Here is a 22,949-nt window from a genome sequence, read left to right as displayed (position 1 = left end):
GAAATTGGAGCGGGAAATAAGGCGACGCTCAGTCCTTTTAAAAATGCCGCTCTGCGCTCTGTCCAAGATCCGCCCGCTCCCGCTCCCGCTCCACTCCGCTCACATGCTCTGCTCTGTACTCCTCTTATTTTAGTGTTTTTTAGTGATTGTGAAGCACTTTGGTCTCAGTAAAGCTCAAAAAGGGCATAAGTAACCAATATTCTTCAAAAAGGTCTCGGATAAATAAAATGAGTAATTGCATTACCGATGTAGTCAAGTAGAGAGTCGAAGTTGATAATATCGTAACACGGGATTGAACCTCATTGCAGCGAATGTGAATAAAAGCTAAATTAAATCTGTTCATCATATAAAGCGATCGAGTCTCTTCAGTCTCTTCATTTGGACTAAACATCTTGATTTATTTGGATTAGTTTTACGATCTTTTCATGAACTTTTTGAAGCGTCAAAGTGTCAGTTACATAGACTGTCCATGGAGGGACAGAAATCTCTCAGATTTCATCAAAAAGAGATTTCAAAGATGAACGAAAGTCTTACGGGTTTGGAACGACATGAGGGAGACTAAATGATGACAGAATTTACATTTTACAGTAAAAGTACAGTAACTAATTACATTTACACCACTGTGCCAGAGTACAAACCTAAACATTTTTTGCCCAACATAAGCACTGGATTTCATTTCCTTAAAAAAAAAAAAACATTCTCCAAAGAGGTGTATATGGGGTGTGTGTGTGTGTGTCATACCCGTACGGTCAGCTGGAGTGTGTCGGGGGTTTGCAGGTACTCTGGGTCCACACTAGGCCATGTGTGTAGTGTACGTGTGTGTGTGTGTGTGTGTGTGTCATACCCATACGGTCAGCTGGAGTGTGTCGGGGGTTTGCAGGTACTCTGGGTCCACACTACGCCACGTGTGTGTACGTGTGTGTGTGTGTGTGTGTGTGTGTGTGTGTGTGTGTCATACCCGTACGGTCAGCTGGAGTGTGTCGGGGGTTTGCAGGTACTCTGGGTCCACACTAGGCCACGTGTGTGTACGTGTGTGTGTGTGTGTGTGTGTGTGTGTGTGTGTGTGTGTCATACCCATACGGTCAGCTGGAGTGTGTCGGGGGTTTCCAGGTACTCTGGGTCCACACTAGGCCACGTGTGTGTACGTGTGTGTGTGTGTGTGTGTCATACCCGTACGGTCAGCTGGAGTGTGTCGGGGGTTTGCAGGTACTCTGGGTCCACACTAGGCCACGTGTGTGTACGTGTGTGTGTGTGTGTGTGTGTGTCATACCCATACGGTCAGCTGGAGTGTGTCGGGGGTTTGCAGGTACTCTGGGTCCACACTAGGCCACGTGTGTGTGTGTGTGTGTGTGTGTGTGTGTGTGTGTGTCATACCCGTACGGTCAGCTGGAGTGTGTCGGGGGTTTGCAGGTACTCTGGGTCCACACTAGGCCACGTGCGTGTGCGTGTACGTGTGTGTGTGTGTGTGTGTGTGTGTGTGTGTGTGTGTGTGTCATACCCGTACGGTCAGCTGGAGTGTGTCGGGGGTTTGCAGGTACTCTGGGTCCACACTAGGCCACGTGCGTGAGCGTGTACGTGTGTGTGTGTGTGTCATACCCGTACGGTCAGCTGGAGTGTGTCGGGGGTTTGCAGGTACTCTGGGTCCACACTAGGCCACGGCTGCTGAAGGACACTTCCCTTCCCGGACAACACACTTCCTAGGGGATTCCTCACCTCAGACAAACCTAACAGAGGTTTCAAGAAACTGTCAGTTTCAACACTATTCAGATGTGCTAGAAAAGCTACAAAATCAAGATAATTCAAAGACATTAATGTAGCAGGTGAGTAAAGCACAGTGAAAGAGTTTATTGAACCTTTAAACTAAATCTAACCAAAAAAATAAAATAAATAAAGATGTGCATGTGTGTTGAGTATCACATTTGACACATCAGGCTTTTATGGCTCATTTAGTACGATATAGTGAGAATAAGCAGCTTATATTGGAGGAGAAACAAAAAACAAGAAACACAGAGAAAACCAGAAGCTCACAGTGAATTGAAAGCCAAGAAAAAAAAAATGTTTTAAAGGAGAAAATAAAATAAAAATTTCCTGATAAGTTACTCTCCCCCACGTCATCCAAGATGTTCATGTCTTTCTTTCTTCAGTCAAAAAGAAATTAAGGTTTTTGAGGAAAACATTCCAGGATTTTTCTCCATATAGTGACTTCAATGGGGACCGACGGGTTGAAGGTCCAAATGTGAGTTTCAGTGCAGCTTCAAAGTCTCGACACGATCCAGCCGAGGAATAAGAGTCTTATCTAGACAAACCAGCGGACATTTTCTAAAAAAATAAAAATGATATACTTTTTAACCACAAATGCCCGTCTTGTACTAGCTCTGAGATGCGCCATTACGTCATCACGTCGGAAAGGTCACGCGTGACGTAGTCGGAACTAGTGTTTACAAGTTTGGAGTAGGAGGACCGTTCAAAGTTATTGTATGACACACATTTATATGTATTTTTGTCAGTTTATTGTTTAAAATGGTCCTTATGCATAGATGTTTAACGGTGTCACATTTCCAACGTGATGACGCAATGTGTGGCCATTTAACCATTTGTGGTTAAAAAGTATATAATTAAAAAAAATTTTTTTTAGAAAATGACTGATGGTTTGTCTAGATAAGACTCTTATTCCTCGGCTGGGATCGTGTAGAGCCTTTGAAGCTGCACTGAAACTCACATTTGGACCTTCAACCCGTTGGACCCCATTGAAGTCACTATATGGAGAAAAATCCTGGAATGTTTTCCTCAAAAACCTTCATTTATTTTCGCCTGAAGAAAGAAAGACATGAACATCTTGGATGACACAGGGGAGAGTAAATTATCAGGAAATATTTTTTGAAAGTGAACTCCTCCTAAGAGATGATTTACGAACAGTTCAAGACTGTGCCGATCTGCTATACGCCGGAAGGCTGCTCCACAGCCTGGGCAAAGGCTCGACCTCCTCTGTGCTTTAATGGCGACAGAATCCATGAGAATGCCTAGGCCTAGATTCAGCGGCGTAGAGATAAAGCTGGAAACGAGGCCCGTGTCGCTCCATTTTCAGTTTAAAGGTGACATATTACACCCCTTTCCACAAGATGTAATATAAATATATGGTGTCCCCAGAATGTGTGAAATTTCAGCTCAAAATACCAGATCATTTATTATAGCTTGTCAAATTTGCCCCTTTTTGGGTGCGAGCAAAAACGCGCCTTTTTGTGTGTGTCCCTTTAAATGCAAATGAGCTGCTTTTCCCTGTCCCCATTCAGACGAGGCCGATCCTTCACAGGAGCTTCAGATCCTCCGGCAATAACAGAACAGGCTAATCTCACTCCTCCAGAATCTCAGGAATAACAGCAGCGAGTGCAGCCTTACGGAGAGACTCGGGAAGAGTTCAACTTTTAGACACACCTGGACATTTCTGAATGGTTAGTGGACACATTTATATGTAGTTGTTGTGGAGTTACATTGATTCATCTCATCGACTTGCATGTACCATCATGCTTAACTTTTACACAGTTGTTTTAGAAAAGATTTCAGAGCAAAAAGACACATGGGCCGCATGATGACAGAAGGCATGTTGTAGATTGTGTGCAACATCTCTTTCAGAAGTATCAAATATGAGACAGGGTTAAAGATGAAGAGGAGATTTTCTGCACCACTAGTGTCACCAAACTCAACAGCAAAGCAAGAACTGTTTACAGTGAATGATCGAGCACACACACACACACACACACACACACACACACACACACACACACACACACACACACACACACACACACACACACACACACACACACACGTTTGATGGTCGAGACTACAGATTTAGAAACCTGTGCCTGACCTCAACATGGCCTTCAGGAAGGATGTACATTTCCGCTTGTCCTTAGTGTGTGTATGTGTGTGTGTGTGAGTGTGTCTGTTTGTGTGAGTGTGTATGTGTTTGTGTGTGCATGTTTGTGTGTATCTGAGTGAGTGTGTGTCTCTGTGTGTGTAGGAGGAAGTAGGAGAGGAAGGGACAAGTCCCCCCAAAAAATTAATTCAGCCATTATTCACTCATTCTCACACTGTTCCAAACTTGCATTTCTGTAGAACATAAACGTTCTCGAATTCTATTAGCGGAGACACATGAACACACTCTTAACAAGTAACGTTTGGTCACATGGTTACATGTCTTCTGGTCAGCATCAGTTATCAGAGCATGTACATGTTTTCCTCAGGAGAAAAACACAAAGTCTCTGCATGTGTGTGTGTGAGAGAGAAAGTGTGTGTGTGTGTGTGACAATAGCGGGATGTGATGAAATGGACAACAGGGGCCAAGAGTTTCCTTTTCTCCTCACCACTAGCATTTCCACGACATTTCACCCAGCTCACAATAATTCACTTTATTGTCAAATTGTTTTTTTTTTGTTTTTTTTACTACCATCCATTTTCATACTAGCCATAAGTTGTACTGATATCAGAAAGTACCATGGTATCATACAGACACTGAATCAGAGAAGCCTTTTAAATTTAGAAAAATTAACAGAATTTGAATTCAAACCAGACACTGAAATTATGAATTACCCATAAACATGTCGCAATTACAGAAATGGTAACACTTTTTATTTGATCGTCCACTTTAGATGTTCGACTAACTATTAGTAACTCCATGTCAACTAACTCTCATTAGAGTATTAGTAGACTGTCTGCTTAATATCTGCTAACTCTTTATTGTGATGCTCCCCAACAGACATTACTGACTATAAGCAACTTTGCAACTTCAAGTCAACAAGTTAATTTCACCTTATTCTAGTAACTGAACCCTCACCCAGTGGTCCCGTGGCTGCGGTGTGACCCCGAGGTGGCCCAGAGTTATAATAAGGGTTGTACAGTCAGCAGGTTGTTGTGCAGAAGTAACCTCTTAAATTATCCTGCTTATTCAACTTCAACTTTTATTTATTCATATAGCACATTTACAAGCAACGTTGTTGCCCAAAGAGCTTCACAGTTAACTAAAAACAGTACAAACATGCATTATTATGCCACAAAAGTAAATAATTTAACACAATCTATTAATTTGACATATTTTATTTCCTCAAGATGACTCGCAGTGATGACTTGAGCAATTCAGTTATAACAGAGCACTAGATGGCGTGATTGAAGAATCAGAATGTAGTGTTTCAGAGAGACGTGTAAAAATAAACTGAATATGATGCATGGTTATTGCATGGCTATTTCTGACGCTCACGCAACTTCTGACACAAAGGACAAATGGATTTGCAATGTTCGCTTTGGCGCATACAGTGAAGACAGCCTGAAGACAGGCAAATCTGATGATGCATATTTCGCATTCGGATTCACCAGTACAACAGTGTGTGATGAAGAGAGACCAAAGTGTGTCGTGTGTCTCGACAGTATGAAGACAAACAAGGTAAGACTTCACATCATGAACACAAAGAGATGCCCGTTGAAGACAAGGTTTCAAATAAATCCTATAGAATTTTGCAAGCAATGTTATGTCATGTGTTTGTGTTGGGTGTACTGTAGATGGGGGGCTTATTTTTTATTTTTCATATTTTTCTCTACAAAAGGGGGCCCGACAAGTTTGGGAACCACTGCCCTAACCTAACCGTCCACTAATACTCTAATGAGAGTTAGTTGACATGGAGTTGCAAAGTTACAGAGTTAGTAGAATTAGTAGACTAAAATTTCCAAATATTTATTCTATTTTGGTCATAGGAGTTTAAAATTAATTTTAAACCTTACAGTGGTTTAAACTAGGCTATTCTACTGTATATGTTTGATTTATGTTGAAGTGTTTGGGACACGGCTTTTAATGGTGAGACTTTTGCTTTTGAAATCAAGCAGTCAAAAATGATACAAAAATATATCAGCTACCAAATATAAAGAATTATCGGTTATCGGTCAAATTTGACATATCAGTGCATCCCTAAAAGTAAAAGCATTTAAAACTGATCATGAAAACGAACAATATGATGACTGAATGCACAAGGTCATAAATCAGATTTGTTTTGTAGAAAGCATGGAAGAGGAAACTCCTAATTAGCAGTGGCAAAGCCTGATGTACGGATCATGCTGGATTACTGTTGTTGATGCAGGGGTTTTGTGCATGTGTTTTTGCTGATATACACTATTATTACCAGTTCAACTGACATTGTGCATACACAAATATGGAGGAGTTTAATAAGGAATTTGACATAAGCATGCTCATTGATGTTTGAAATGACAAAGCGTTTGGTTCATAAACATTTACAATATTATGTTAAATATAAACACAGTTAATATGATCTTGACAGTTATGGGCGCCACTGGCTCAGTTTAATGTATATGGGTTTTGAGTTGTAAATGTAGTAAACATAACTTCATGTAAGGTATTTCTAACAATATAATAGTGAACATGTTGGTGTAAACACAATAACAGTCGTCCTGTCGGGCTACAGCACAGATATTCACTAGAAACATGAAACAATATGTGTGTGTGTGTGCACTTCAGCAGAGCGTAGACTCTTTCAGGATTAGATAAGCTGTTGATTGTTGCTGCTACAGTCAAACCAAAACGTATTCAGACACCTTCAACATTTCTCACATTATCACAGTTTATTCGCTAGAGTTTAGAAAATGGTGATAAAACATGAGAAGAACTCAGAGTTATCAGATCAGGTGATATTTGACTGGTTTTGTCCGTCCTTCTGTTAGACTGTCTCACACATGAATTATGTTGAATATCTGTCAGCTCTTAAATTTAACTACACAATTAGATAATACCAGTTTAGCTCAACCAATCACCAAGCAATGCTTCATTGTGTTCAGTCTGTGTGTAAAAAGAGCATTAGCAATTAAAGAAAAAACACTTCAGCAAAACTGAATAACTTTTGGTCCCAAATTTGTATAAATGTTACTGGTAGTCACTGTATGAAGACTTTTTGGGTATAATATGTCACAGTTTACTTTATTTTGCTATCCTCACTTACATAAATGAACTATAGTGTCTGCACACACTAGTAAGAAAATATCAAAAATGATATCAGGTGTCTGAATAATTTTTGGTTTGACTGTACATGGACATGTTTCCCTGAAGGTTAGCATCCACCAAGCCCAAGCTTAACATCCAAATCAGCCAAATAAGACAGCGTTGTAAAATACAGTCTACTTTTGCTAAACTGCGGGAAGTATTTGTTATTAAAAGCGCATTAAGTCACAAAAGAGACACTGTTCCCCAGGCGGCTCAGTGCGCACTTCGAGACGGGCCGAACCCGGATAAGCAAAAGCTTTGGATACGCGCCTAAACACACACACACACAAAATTAAAATGCCTTTTTGGAGAGTACTCGCGTAAACGCATGGAGTTATCGTCTTATGTAAACGTACACATTTGAGAGAGAAGACACGTGTGTAACAGTATGTTGGATCCGTGCATTAGCTCTTAAGCCCGGGAAAGACCAAGCCGACACCAGAGAACTAGCGGCGGGGAAAGCTGACTGTGTTGCTGCCTCGTGTTGGCTGCGTATCGGCAAAAAACCCTGAGCTTGAACACACCAGAAGGATTAACACTGACTGTCAACTAGCATGTGTGTTCTGCGCCTGCGTGTAAGTAAATATCTGTCTATATCAGCAGGTAGTCGGAAGCTGAAACTAGGACTGCAGATATACAAACCAAAGCAGCGCTTGCTTGCCATTTTGAATATCAATCACGCTGATCACTTTCTTCATTCGGCTCATGCTATTATGAAAATATTCATGCATTTGAATGTTCAAGTAATATGACAACATTTTTTCAAAACAGCCTTTTGTCTGTACCATCTCGAATTCTTTGCTCGCTTTCATCACGTTCACGGGCTCGTTCGCTGAGCTGAACAGCCAATCAGAGTGTTCTCTCTCTCACCGACAGCCCGACGCCGATTCAACACGAAGAATCGGCCCATAAAACCCCGACGGCATCCGACTACAGCCAACGGTGCAGAACACACTGAAAAACTAAGCCGACCGGTGCTAAAAACGGCCCTACAGCCGACCGCAGTGTGTCCCGGCCATTAAAGAGACAGCAGCCTAATACATGACTATCAAAGAACACTCACTGATCCTGACTGAATAACTTAAGCAGCTTTAATAAAGATTAATCTATATCTAATTTGTACACTACGACTGTTATGCAGTGTTATTTTACATTTGATTATTATTATTTTTTTGCTGCATTTTGAAATGTCACTGATATTTAAAATGACTCATGTCATGAAATAATACTTTGATCATATCACACACCAATAATCATGTTAAATTATCGTAAATCGTTCGATATTAACCAAAAATAATTGTGATTATGATTTTGCTAAGTTTGATGTAATCCTGGCAGGACTGTAAGATTTGAGAGCAACGGCGAAGAGGAAGATTTTCAACAACTTTCGGTTTGTTCCTCACAAAACTATCGTATGACTTAAGAAGAATTTAAGCACGTAGTTTTACTACTCTTTTTGTAGCTTGGCAGTGTCATCCACATTCACATACCCTTTTATTGCACTGTCCAGCTTTGGAAACATGAGGATGAGTAAATGTGGAGTGTGTGGAGTGTGTCGTACCTGCCCAGAGTTCAGAAGCCAGGTGTGGACACATGGGTGCCGTCATCACACAGAGCGAAGCCAAAGCCTCCTCGAACTCCACGCTGTGCAGAACCACTCCAGCCGAGGCTTGCTACAGTCAGAGAGAACGCAAAGTTCAGAAACTCAATCAGTCTTTTGAATTTCCAAGCATATTATTCTGAAAGACCGACTGTTGACTTACTGAGAGTGTGTTGGTCAGGCCCATGAGTCGAGAGATGGCCGCATTAAACAAGAAGTCCTCTGTGAAGTGGCCTGTGACCTGACAAGAGAATAATCTTGCTCAGCAATGGTGCCAAGTATCGAATCGTACCAGAAGCGTCAGAACGTAGGATCGTAACATCACACACATGACCAGCGTCGGCCAATAGCGAGCCTCCGTTCTGACGTACAACCCAGAAGCGCTGCGCTGTTACACTACGTGAACTCACTCAGAGACACACAGGAGAACATGAAGAGATGAATAAAGTCGTTATTTTTGTTTGTTTTTGCACACAAAAAGTATTCTCATCGCTTGATAAACTTAAAGGGGTCATATAATGCCATTTTTGTACAAGCTAATATGATTCTATAGGGTCTAAATTAAAAGTTTGTAATATACTTTAATTAAAAATTCTCATTAGTATTGTAAGAAAACACTCATTTTACCTGGTCAAAAACAGCTCTGTTTTCAGCACGCCGTTTCAGTGCATGTGTCTTTAAATGATAATGAGCTTTGCTCACCCCGCCCCTCTGTTCTGTGCGTAACCATAACGCGTCGTTCATTATAAACGTGGGATTATGAATTATATTGAGAACTTCGTACATAGAAAACATGCCGTAATGTACCTGAGTGTAAAAATAGCCGCATTCATCGTGAAGCTGCTAGCGATTTGCAAAGATTAATATAAAGATTAATATAAAGGTCAATAAAACATTACACTCACTTCAGTTCTTCTGGAGGTTCAGCAGGAACACGAATAGTTGGTACTGATCCTTTTTTCAGGAGCAGCTTCTTAGCAAAACCAACTTTATACTGACCTTGTTTGTAAAGCAGTCTGGTGAAATGATTCGCGCAAACATGACAGCATTGACGTTGATCGTGGGGAATATTCCCTTCGAAAACAAACTCAGCCGCTGCGTCTTCAGCTGTACGGATTTAGGAACATCTAAATGACTGCTGTGTTCCTTATTACACCCAAGAACAGAACACCACAATCTCTTAGACCGACGCCATTCTGCTCAGCACTCCAGCTATCAACAATGAACGTGCGTCGGCGCGTGCTATGATTGACAGCTCGCTCACGAGGGCGGGTCTGTGTTGAAACGCTGCTGTCAATCAACCATCGTGGGAGGGGCGTCGATATTGTGACGTCACAAAATCGAACAGCTTGATTTGAGACAGGAGGAAACATATAAGAAGATTTAAAAAAAAAACACTGGATGGATTTATATCATTTTATGATGGTTGTGTACAGGCACTGCCAACACACATTTCAGTACAATCAACTTGTAAAAGTGCATGAACCATTATATGACCCCTTTAAGGTTGAGCCACTGTAGTCACTTGGACTATTTTAACGATGTCTTTACTAACTTTTCTGGGCCGGCAGATCTCGATTACATAGAAGCCTATGGAGGAGTGAGACAGCTCTCAGATTTCATCAGAAATATCTTAATTTGTGTTCTGAAGATGAACGAAAGTCTCACAGGGTTGGAACAGCATGAGGGAGAGTAATTACTGACAGAACTTTCATTGTTGGGTGAACTAACCCTTTAATTCTGCAGACAGCAGGGTTTCAGAGCTTGCTCATCATTCCTGCAGAGAGGATGGAGGGTTATTCACTGATAAAGCCTGATGTGAACACATGACCTCTGCTGGTGGAAGCTGCTCTTTTGTCATGTTTGAGACGACATCACCAGTTTCCACATCAGAACGGAAAGAACAACCACTATCCTACAGAGGTCCTGCCCGAAGGAAGGACAGAGCTGATGACAGCGGCTTTTCCCGGCACGAGATCAGATAATGTGAGTCTCAGCAGCTCTGGATTGGATCCAGTCGAGTCCGGAGGCACTTTTACCAGCGCAAAATCAATCTCAGCCCTGAGAGGCTATTTATACTGGCTATATTTACACATTCCACACGTAACGTCACTCTCCCACCGGACACTCCCTTTCAGTTGATAAAGAAATCGTTCACTCCAAAATGAAAATTATGTCATTTATGCACCTCCATGTCACTATACACTACTATTTTAAAGTTTGAGGTCAGTAAGATTTTTTAATGTTTTCTAAAAGAAGTTTATTTTGCTCACCAAGGCTGCATTTATCTGATCAAAAATACAGTAAAAATAGTAATATTATGAAATATTATTAGCATGTAAAATAATAAAATAATTTCTGCATCATGTCTTCAGTGTCACGTGATCCTTCAGAAATCATTCTAATATGATGATCTGATGCTCACGAAACATTTCTGATTATTATCAGTGTCGAAAACTGTTGTGCCTTTTCATATTTCTGTGGAAACTGTGATACTGTGATTCTTTGATGAATAGAAAGTTCAAAAGAACAGCATTTATTTGAAATAGAAACATTATGTCTTTACTGTCACAGCATTGCCGAATAAAACTATTAATTTCTATTTCTTGTAGTGTAAACCTATTTGACTTTCCTCCATGGAACACAAAAGCAAATGTTTTTCTTTTTTCTGAAACAACGACTGTGAAATGGGCTTTGAGTCGATGAACTACTTTATGGTGCTGTTTGTCCTTATTGGTGACAGATGTGGTTATCATATGCAGTTGATGGGAGAAAGAAACTGCTTAAACATTCTTCAAAACATCTTTTGAGTTTCACAGCAAGGTCATAATAGGAACAACATATAGTAAATGAACAATGAAAGAATGTTCATTATTTCTGCACAAACTATTCCTTTCAGTGTAAAAAATAATATGATCAATAATCATGGAAATTAATGTTTTTCCTTTACTTTAAATAATTTAACAAATTTCTTTTATTATTGTAATCACCATGGGAAAATCTCAGAGTAAAACTGGGAGTTGTGAAAAATATGATACGCCGGTGTTTTGCCAGATGAGAAGTTTATCTATGCATCATCTTTTTACTCTTTTAATTCCTTTTATAACCGTTTTAGTTTTTCTTGCTTTTATTTTGTGATTATTTTAATTCCTTTCTGTAAAGCACTTTGATTTGCCATAGTGTATGAAATGTGCTATATAAATAAACTTGCCTTGCCTTATTTATACGAGATTCAACTAGACAAGATTTTAAAGGAGGAGTTGAAATGACTTGCACAGCCAATTTGATTTTACCTAAAATAATTACGGCAACAACTAAACTTTGGTGCAATTATTATTATTTTTTACCGTGTTCAGAGGTTACCGTACAGTACATTCTGCTTTGGGAGGAAAGAGTATTTTTGTCATTTTTACACATGAAGTTTAAATGAACAGAATGCATGAAATATTGGTACTTTGAAGAATCACTTCCAACCCAAGCATATCTAAACTAAGCAGAATGAAACAGACACAGATGGGATCTGTAGTGACCCCCAATGGCCAAGGAGTGCAACACATTACTCACTCTTTCCTCAATAACAGGGTCTGTCCAGATACCCACTCTGGCCGACTCTGCACCTGACCACTCGTCCTGTATTTGGCCCAAGTGTTTAAGTGAGCGTGAAGACTGCAAGTGTGTGTAGAACGTTTGATTACCCGATGGGACACACTTGTAGTGTTGCAAAAATGCATGTCTTTTCAGAGCTTTATTTTGATTTTCAATATTGCATTTTAAAATAAACTTCTAAATGTCTGTTCGGTAATCCCTGTTACAGAAGACACCAATTAAAAATTGTGGTGCTTCTAATTCAGTTATATAAAGCAGTGGCAAATGTTAAATACAAAATACATTTGCACAAATAAAATGTGAAACACTTTATATTTTACTACCAAATTGTATGTTATATATATAGTTCCGGAACATGATGCATGATGGGATACATTTAGCTTTGAGAAACAGTATTCTATATATAGTGTGTGTTTAGTGTATGTTCAGCGCTTTGGCATTTTTAAGACATGGGACAGACTTCAGCACTTCTTCCTGCTCAAGTGGCCAAGACTGCAAGTGGGTATTTGGACAGGCCCCCTAGTTAACCCAAAAATTACCCCATTATTTACTCACCCTCAAGCCTTCCTAGGTGTATATGACTATCTTCTTTCAGACAAATTAAATTATTAAATTGAGTTTTAAGAGACATTTATTAAAATGTCCTGGCTCTTCCAAGCTTTATAATGGCAGTGAATGGCCGTTTATGTTTTGAAGTCCATCAAAGCGCATCTATTCATGATAAAAGTAAATCCACACTGTTCTGGGGGGTTAATAAAGGCCTTCTGAAGCGAAGCGATGCATTCGTGTAAGAAAAATATCCATATTTAAACCTTTATCGACTAAAATAACTAGCTTCCAGCAGATGGCCATACGCGAGTCTAGTTCCGCCAAAAGAGTAACACTTGATGATGTGTGACGTAGAAGTATAGCGTAAGCTTTGACGCCTCTCGCGGTTCAAACAAACTCAAACTCCTCTCACATTTCTCATTAAAAATTCTCCTTTTAGACTTCTAATTCGTGGCTGGTGTTTTGTCTTGCTCCTTCCTCTGCAATTCCGCGTTCGTCATTACGTAATGCGTCGGGTCAAGTGTTACTCTTTTGCCATAAATCGATGCGTACGGCCATATGCCGGAAGCTAGTTATTTTAGTTGATAAAGTTTTAAATATGGATATTTTTCTTACACAAATGCATCGCTTCGCTTCAGAAGGCCTTTATTAACCCCCCAGAGCAGTGTGGAGCACTTTTATCATGAATAGATGCGCTTTGATGGACTTCAAAACATAAACGGCCATTCACTGCCATTATAAAGCTTGGAAGAGCCAGGACATTTTTTATATAACTCCGATTTTATTCGTCTGAAAGAAGAAAGTCATATACACCTAGGAAGGCTTGAGGGTGAGTAAATCATTTCATTTCAATCTATCGCTTTAAAGGTGAGGGTTTGGCTAGTTAGCATGACCCAACAGCCCCTGCTGGTAGATGCTGTAACTACACCATTCTGGGGCAAAAAGGATCATTCTCCATTAAATACCATTCAAAGTAGCTCTGCATCCTGAATATAAAGTTTTATTATATTACTTACTAATTTGTTCCAACCATTGCTCCGTAAGTTTATATGTGGTGTCAACTGCATTTACTGGTACAACGCTCAAATATCTAGTAAGTAACTCACTGCTCATTTACTCTACAAGCAGGTCAAATGTGTATTTGGGTGCAACAGGCTCCAGAAGATGATGACGACGTGAAATGCATTTGTGTCTAAACATCAGTGTCGTCTCTGGAGTGTGTTCACCTCTGTGATGGCGTAGTTCTTGTTCTCCCAGATCTTCTTGGCCTCGGAGCGCTCTCTCTTGTTCAGGACGGACGGGTCGGGCGTCTCTGGACCCTCGCGGGCCGTTCTCAGTTTGGTGACCAAACCCCACAGACGGGCCTGCCATCTCAACACCCCTGGGATGGCATCAGCTACACACACACACACACACACACACACACACACACACACACACACACACACACACACACACACACACACACACACACACACACACACACACACACAGTAAAGCATGATGTTAAAGCAGAACAGCATGCTGGGATGGTGGTACCATTCACATGGGATGCATTTACTCCTCTCAAGTCTCTCAAATGTTAAAAAATCTCCATGCAATAATAAATTAAATTCATTAAAAAAAGTTTTAAAAACAGTGGCTCTCAAACACTTGTGAGCGGGACACAAAATTCAATATCATTCAATATTTATAGAAATGATTTAAAACGAGCATTAAAATAAGCAAAAAACACTAAAAATCAAGATGTAAACTGACATCATATTTCTTATTTTAATTCATTTTCAATTCGAACATCTGTCTTTTTCTGTTAAGAATGAGGGCTTCCAAGATCTTGGAAAACCTGGATATATAAGGACATTTTTTTAAAGTGTGATTTCTAGACCTGGAAAAGTCAAGGAAATTAAAAAAATATATGTATATTTGAAAATTAAAAGGAATTATAAAAAAGGTTATAGATTTTTGGATTCATGCCAAGCTTTAAAATATTTTATTGGGCCAATAATAATAATAATAACAACATTTAATCAGTTAGAAATTTAATATAATTAAAAATATGTAGTCATGGAAATCCTAAAAAAGCAACAGGAATTTCAATAATGAGTACCAGTATACATTTTTATGGTTATGTCAAAATATTTGATCAGTTAGAAATGGCTATTTCTGAGTCGATAAGTTAAATAATTTTATTAAATAATAATAATGTTAAATAATAATAATGATAAACCCATAACCACAAAGAACTGAAAAAGCCGTTCACTGTGAGTATGAACACTGAAGAACATTCAATTCTTAAAACTTCTGGAATTAGGGAAATTACCATTATTTTATTAAATTATTTTAATATAAATAAAAACTAAATAACATTCTAATGATATTAAAAGCAGCGTGTGCACTCACTCTTGACGTCCCACAGGATGTCCTGCTCGGGGGGAGCGGCGTACAGGAGGTAGAGGCGCGTGGTGTCGATGCCGTACTGATGCAGCACCTCCTGCGGGTCCAGCCCGTTGTGTTTGGACTTACTCATCTTCTCCCATGTGACCTGCAGTCGGCTCCCGGTGGCCCTCTGAACGGGCTCTGAACCTGCCACAGAGAGAGTGTGTGTGTGTCTGAGCATCTGCTATTAACGTTTGTCATGAGAAACATGACCGTTTACAGCTGGAAGTAACATCTAAAATGTCTCTCCATTGGATTTTAAGGGAAGGGTCTCTGATTTCATGATTACAGTTCAAAAGGTCAGTAAAAAAAAAATGAACGGGGTGCTATGCTTTCTTACATGTTCATCTTTCTTTAGTGTGTAATGTTGCTGTTTGAGCATGAAAAAGCTCTGCAAAGTTACAAAGTTCTTCTCTATATCAGTGTCAGTGTTTCTGAACGCCCTGAAACGCCTCCATTGTAGTCTTGAGTTTCTTCCGGGAACGAACACGTCACAATATTCCTCATTTACATAATTAATACGCAGAATAAAGGGGCGGGGCCTGGTTGAGTTAGTTAGTAGTGTGTTAAACTGGCGGTTATGGAAAGGGGCGGGACATTTCCCAAACACACTTGAAGCGCTCGACCAATCACAACACACTGATCCAGCCGACCAATCAGAGCACAGTGTGCTTTTCAGAAGGAGGGGCTTCATAGAGACAGGAACTAAACAGAGCGTTACTGACAGACTGGGAAGAGAGGAGATTAAACAATGGAGAATATGAGGAAAATAATGTGTTTTTGAACATATATTGTTTTTAAATTGTAATAATATTTTTCAATATTACAGTTTATACTGTAATTTTAATCAAATAAATGCAGCCTCGATGAGCAGAAGAGATTTCATTCAAAAACATACAAAAATGAAAAGCCCCTCTGAAAGCCCCGGTTACACCTGTATAAGCGCTCACAGCTGTGATGGGACACTAGAGTGGTGTAAACAGGGTCTTTGGTGTGATCGGGTATGTTTGAACCCTCGGGGAGAGACACAGCTGTGTTTACCGTAATAAGCGTTTCTCCTCTACACTGTTTACACACACACGCATTAGAAAACCATCGGCGCTAAGATCGCAGAAATTACAGGCGTTTTTGGGAGCCGATTTAGATGCTAGTGCAAGTCTGTTTACCCTGTTGCCTGGCAACAAAAAATTATAATTTTAGATCCAGTATCCACAGAAAGCATCACACGAAGGGAGTGAGAAATGTGAGATGCTAGTGTCTCATCCGTTTCACACACTGAAATGGCACAAGCTGTCTGACAGTTTGACTTCACGCTGATTTGTTTGCTTAATGCAGTTTCTGAGAGTCAGAGAGCACATATTTCACACAGTCCACTAGTAAACAAAGTTACCTGGTTTTTTTCAGGATGGTTCAAGGTTTGAATCTTTACCAATAAGGCAATTTCTTCTTTTAACGGAAGACAGGCTTCCATTCCCATAGTTAGTATATGCAAAACTATATATGACCTGTGCTGTCAAAATGAGCAAATTTTCAAAAATTAGTTATTTTCACATTCTCTATTACAAAAACCTTCAAAATGATGTATGATTTGTTTGACAAAAAACGACTGAGCTGCACCGGTTTGAAGTCATTAGAGTCAGCAAAGCCAAAATTTTGTACAATTTTTCTGAAGGTAAAAAAAAAATAAAAATCACCTAGCAACTGCACAGTTCCTTAAAATCCCTGGTGATTCCACCAAATTTGGCACACAAAGTCAAAACGAAATATCTATAAGAAAAATACAACATTTTTTCCATGATACCACAATTGTTTGATTAACATTAATGAAACAGACAGCCTATATATTAAGACCTACTGTACCGCACGGATATAATATAATGTTACACATCAGATGTTTTCCCCCAACAGTTAACTAAACCTTCACTTTTGACATAACAGATAACGTCTGCGTGAATACTCGCCAAGACAGATATATATTTTGGCCGTCTTTGTGCGCACGCATCTGATCTGTCAGTCAGCGCGAGTAAGATTTTCATTGAAAAAGCTGCTTTTCATTAAAAAAGGAAAAGGTGCTCCTCTTAGAAAACATACAAATAAAGATACTTTTAGATGATTCATTGCTATTTGGAGCATTGGGATCGCTACACGAGGGCTTAATTAACTCATTTTTGTGAAAACAAGTTTTTCACTAGTTTTGCCTGTAGCTCCAAATTATCCAGACTCCTTTTGCCAGCATGGGTCACATATATTCTTCTTTATTATCAGATTCATATGTGACCCTGGACCACAAAACCAGTCACATGGTTCAATTTTGTGAAATTGAGATTTAAACATCATCTGAAAGCTGAATAAATGAGCTTTCCATTGATGTATGGTTTGTCAGGATAGGACAATATTTGGCCGAGATACAACTACTGAAAATCTGGAATCTGACGGTGCAAAAAAATCGAAATATTGAGAAAATCTCCTTTAAGTTGTTCATTTATGTTCATGATTGTGAACAAAAATAAATGTTTTATGTATTTACGGTGGGAAATTTACAAAATATCCTCATGGAACATGATCTTTACTTAATATCCTAATGATTTTTGGCATAAAAGAAAAATCGATAATTTTGACCCATACAATGTATTGTTGGCTATTGCCACAGATATACCCGTGCGACTCGAGACTGGTGACGTGATCCAGGGTCACATTTGCAGTTTCCTCCTAAACAACTGCAGAGTCCAATTATGAGGCAAAAGATAATGCATATTTGAAACTTGGAAATGTACATTTAAGTGTATCTTTGTAAATAAATAGACCTTTAAAAGTCTCTCTCTCTCTCTCTCACACACACACACACACACACCTGAGAAATCAACGTCTTCTTTCGGCAGGTACTGGCCGGTCTCTGCCACCCTGAAGGTCTGGCCCTTTATGAGACCCTGGACCAGCAGTTTTCTGAAGGGCTCCCTGAAAAGAAGGAAGCGTACGGACATACATTCATGAACACCCAATCTATCATAAAGTAAACAATCACAGAGCTTGAGATTTTTGAGGAAAACATTCCAGGATTTTTCTCCATCTATGAATGGTGAATGATGATCAACGTTTGATGGTCCAAAATCCATGTGTATGCATCTTCAGAGGGCTTCACGCGACCCCAGCCGACGGAGAAGGGTCTTTAGTGAAGTCGAAGCACCTTAAATATGGGTTTTGGACAGTCAAAAATTATCTACGTTGATCATTCATAGATGGAGAAAAATCATGGAATGTTTTCCTCAAAAATCTTACACGACATTATCATTTTTGGGTAAACTGTCTTTACTCTGTCAGTATTTCCTAACCCTCGTGTCAAACCTGTATTCTGTTATCTGTAATTATTTGGAACTGAACAGAATCTGTCAAATCATCAAAAAGGAAAGAAAACACCATAGAAGTATCATATAAAGAAAATATTAAATAACAGCTCACAAGATTATTAATTTTTTATTTTTTATTTCATTAGTCAGTGAATTATTACAGAATTTTCCTTTTTGGGTGATATTTGTTAACACTATAATAAGATTTCATTTGTTAACATAAGTTAACTGCAATAGTTAAGATGAACTAAGATTGAACAATACTACAGCATTTATTAATCTTAGAGAGATTGTCAATTTCTAGATTTAATAATATGCTCTTAGGATCAAAAGTATCTGTATCTGTTATCATTATTTAATGCAGTGTGAACTAACATGAACATTTTTATTAAATAGCATTAACAAAGATAAAAAATTGCTGTTTAATGTATTGCTCATTGTTAATTTATGTTAGTTAAAGCATTAATTCATGTTAATAAAGGAGACCTCGTTGTAAAGTGTTTCCAACTATTCCTTTAATAAATGTTAAATGTAAATAAATGTTAATAAAAATTCCTTTTTAATACGGGTTAATAAACTTTTAAATGTTATTCTTACTATCATAGTATAGAAAAAAGAAATTGCTTTCCTTAAAATCTAGTAATTTCTTCACCAAGAAACCACATCTCATTTAAATATCATAACAGGGCAATTTTGCCAAAGTAACTTTTCATAATTAAATGAAGGGTAACACTTTACAATAATGTTTCATTAACTGCATTAGTTAACAGTAACTAACCATGAAAAATACTACTGAAGAATTTACAAATATTAATACATTTTAACATTTACTAATACATTATTTAAATAAAAATCGGCTAATATGATCTAAATGGCCTGAGTTAACATGAACTAACAATGAAACGTTGTATTTATAGATCAATAAATACTGTAACAAATGAATTGCGCATTGCTAGTTAATGTTTATTAATGCATTAACTAATAATAGGACCTTATTGTAAAGTGTGACCAAATCAAGTCTAAATGCCTAAAATCAGTGGTCTTAAAAGTTAGACATTTTTTTTGTTATTTGTTACATAATGTTTTTAAGTCAGTTACAGATCAGGTCTAATTTGTATCCAGAAAGTATGTCTGATTTCACCTTGGCTGAGTGCTAGTTGGTCAGACTATAGTTCTCTGCATGAAACAGAAGTTGCGATAGTCTTTTCTTCCCTATTGTGCCGAATATCTGAGTAAAACGCTTCTGGAACAAGAACAAATGTGGGCGGGGCTTGATTTATCCATGAGGAATTGATTGGATGATTGTGGTTTGCTATTGGCCGATCTCATGTGAGTGTAAACACATCATTATATGTCATATTATGAAAGTTAAATGTTTTGTGAATGCAATTTCGCGCATTCATGATGTATTTGTACAGTAGTGGCCAAAAATGATGTTTGTTTTTAATAACCCTACAAGTTTGATTAAAGGAAAATATTTTATTCAATATTTTAAATATGAGGGAAGAACAAAACACTAAACTTGGTTAAGGTATTTATCTGACAAAATTATTTGGCAAAGGAAAAACAAATGCTAAACTACAGCTACAGGTTTTATTTTACTGTACAAAAAATGCATAGAAAAAAGCTAAAAGCAAAAAGCTGACAGGAAAAATAATACATTGACTAATCCATATTTCATTGGTTCTCTTTTGTTTTTGCATGTGTTCATAATTTCTTTGTATAACAGATAAATGGTAAAATGTCACATGGTAAGAGAGTTAATCTTGGAAACATTGGTTTGCTCCGTCTGTCCGCCGGCCCTACTACAGCTAAGATGGCCTCACTGAATCAATATCCAATAAATCTTTTATTTCAAACGACTTTATCTCACTCCTTAGACTTTTCATTTGTTCCTGAGACCTGGTTAAAGCAGGGTGACTGAACGCCTCTGTCGAGATGGCTCCCCGACTGTCCTTTTTCTGTTTCTGTTTTGTTTGAATCTGAGTGCTTTACCCCGTCGTCTGTTTGCTCTCCGCTCTCCGAGCTATTCACTCTAAAACTGCAAATTTGTTTTCTGAATATTATTCTTCACACTTTAATAATGATTTTCTTTATCTAAATGATGTCCCCCGTGCTCGAAAAGCGGAGCGAAAGTGGGAAAAAAGATCAGATCCAGGTCTCAATTGACATTTTAAAATCGAGTCTGTCCAACTATCAAACGCCGGTAAGGAAGGCAGAATCTAATTTCTTTTCTCAATGAATTACTGACAATGCGAAGAGACCAAAAGTCCTGTTTGATACGGCTGATTCTCTTCTAAACCCGACTATGAATATTTTATCTGAGGCCTCTTCAGACCTTTGTGAAGATTTTTAAAAACATTAAAAATTTCACATTTTATTAGACGCTCCATTGTTTCCTCTGAACCATGTCATTTGCAACTGCCTTCCACTATGAGTTGTCGGTCTAACTTTCCTCGGTTCAGTTCGCTGATATAATATCTACTATGAAGCGTTCTGGTTCTAAGTTAGATATTATCCCGGCTCGTGTTTTTAAGGATGTTTAGCTCTACGATTAGCCCTATGGTAACAGCTATAGTAAACAGCTCTCTAGCCAAAGGTTAGACATGCAATTGTGCAACCTCCGTTGAAAAGACCTCAACTTGATCCGGAAATATGCAGTAACTATCGACCAATCTCTAAACTGATAAGCTTTTGGAGAAAGTAGTATTTTCACAGTTTCAGTCTTATTTGGATTCTTTTAATATTTTGGACATATTTCAATCTGGTTTTAGATCATTACATAGAACTGATTCAGCTCTGTTGAGGGTTACACATGACATCTTGCTTGTTCTGGATTCAGGCTCTTGTGTTGCGCTGGCTTTACTGGACCTGAGAGCTGCATTTGATACCACTGACCATAACATTCATCTTGAACGGCTAGAATGTATTCATGTGTATGTAGAATGTGTCAAAGGCACTGTATTACAATGGTTTGCTTCTTAAAGTAGGACTTTTTCTGTAAATTTCGGAAATTGTGTGGTGTGCCCCAGGGCTCTATTTTGGGACCTTTATGGTTTTCTCTTTATATGCGTCACTTGGCCCACATTTTATATTTTTGATTCTCAGTTTTACCTTTCAGTAAGGCTTGGCACCACTGTTTCATTCGATGTGTTATTGAAATGCGTAAATGATATCAAGAGGTGGATGAGGATGACAAATCATTTTCTGCAGCTAACTGAGGATAAAAGAGAGGTTTTAAGACTAGTTTGTCCTGTAACTTCCTCCCTCTGCTCTGGAAGCCCAGTTATGTCCTCTTTCAACCAGTGTACGCAAACAAATCAAAAACCTTGGAGTGATCTTTGACTCTTCACTATTTTTTGACAAATAAATTAGTGCTGTTTTTAGAGGAAGCTTTTTCCATTTAAGATCTATTGCAAAGTTGAAGAATCTTCTTTCAATCAAATATTTAGAAGTTGTGATTCATGCACTTGTAACATCACGATTAGATTATTGGAAAACACTAAGGTTCACAAAACACTTTACAGTAAGGTTCATTAGTTAACATTAGTTAATGTATTTACTAACAATGAGCAATACATTTGTTACATTATTTATTAATCTTTATTAATGTTAGTTAATAGAAATACAGCTGTTCATTGTTTGTTCATTGTTAGTTCACAGTGCATTAACTAATGTTAACAAATACAACCTTTGATTTTAATAACGTATTAATAAATGTTGAAATTAATATTAACTAAGATTAAATTCTTATGTTTGTATATAAGGCGTTGTCTGGCCGTGCAACAATGTATATTAGTGATCTTCTAGTGACAGACTGTCCTGTTAGGGCACTTAGATCATCTAATCACTTGCGAAACGGTGTAGCAACAAACCAAAGTATGATTTTAAATCTACTCTTAAATCATATTTTTATTCTTTAGCTTTTGAAAACCTGTAATTGTTGTTTTTATTGTGTAGACCTGCTTTGTACTCTGTACAGAACTTTGGATCAATCTATATTGTGTTTAAATGTGCTCTATAAATAAATGTTTTTATCACAAATAAAACAAATCGACTCCAACTACACATTATGCTTACAAAATCTTTAACATTCACACATTTTTTTTTTTCATTTGAATATGATTTTGATATAATTTGAATACATTTTCCTAGACCGGCCATGACTGTACATGTGTGTGTGTGTGTGTGTGTGTTGCACCTGTGTGAAACCATGCCCTGGTCTCTGCAGAAGTGGCTGAGGAAGCGTGCATAGTACAGGTGCATGACGGCGTGCTCCTTCCCTCCGATGTACACATCCACAGGCATCCAGTGATCCGCTCGGGAACGCTCGAAAGGCCTGTGAGACGAGAGGAACACCTCAACACTGTGTCCT

The 22,949-nt window shown here is 38.4% G+C and overlaps 1 protein-coding gene across 1 annotated transcript in view; it reads right to left on the bottom strand.

The window, feature by feature from the left end:
- The window catches only part of lars2 (leucyl-tRNA synthetase 2, mitochondrial), a 102,640-nt gene that overhangs the window by 3,945 nt on the left and 75,746 nt on the right, over positions 1–22,949 (bottom strand). Inside the window, exons 14-20 of the mRNA XM_084088601.1 lie at positions 22,776–22,913; positions 18,082–18,185; positions 15,195–15,377; positions 14,021–14,190; positions 8,803–8,880; positions 8,601–8,712; positions 1,597–1,724 (exon numbers count right to left, since the gene is read on the bottom strand). Coding sequence (XP_083944727.1) covers positions 1,597–1,724; positions 8,601–8,712; positions 8,803–8,880; positions 14,021–14,190; positions 15,195–15,377; positions 18,082–18,185; positions 22,776–22,913 — 913 coding nt within the window. The remainder of the gene's footprint in view (positions 1–1,596; positions 1,725–8,600; positions 8,713–8,802; positions 8,881–14,020; positions 14,191–15,194; positions 15,378–18,081; positions 18,186–22,775; positions 22,914–22,949) is intronic.

This window comes from Abramis brama (genome assembly GCF_963993115.1).
Source record: "Abramis brama genome assembly, chromosome: 17".
Lineage (NCBI taxonomy): Eukaryota > Metazoa > Chordata > Actinopteri > Cypriniformes > Leuciscidae > Abramis > Abramis brama.
Note: the sequence above shows the minus strand (reverse complement) of the source record. Positions and strands in the feature narration are given on the sequence as shown.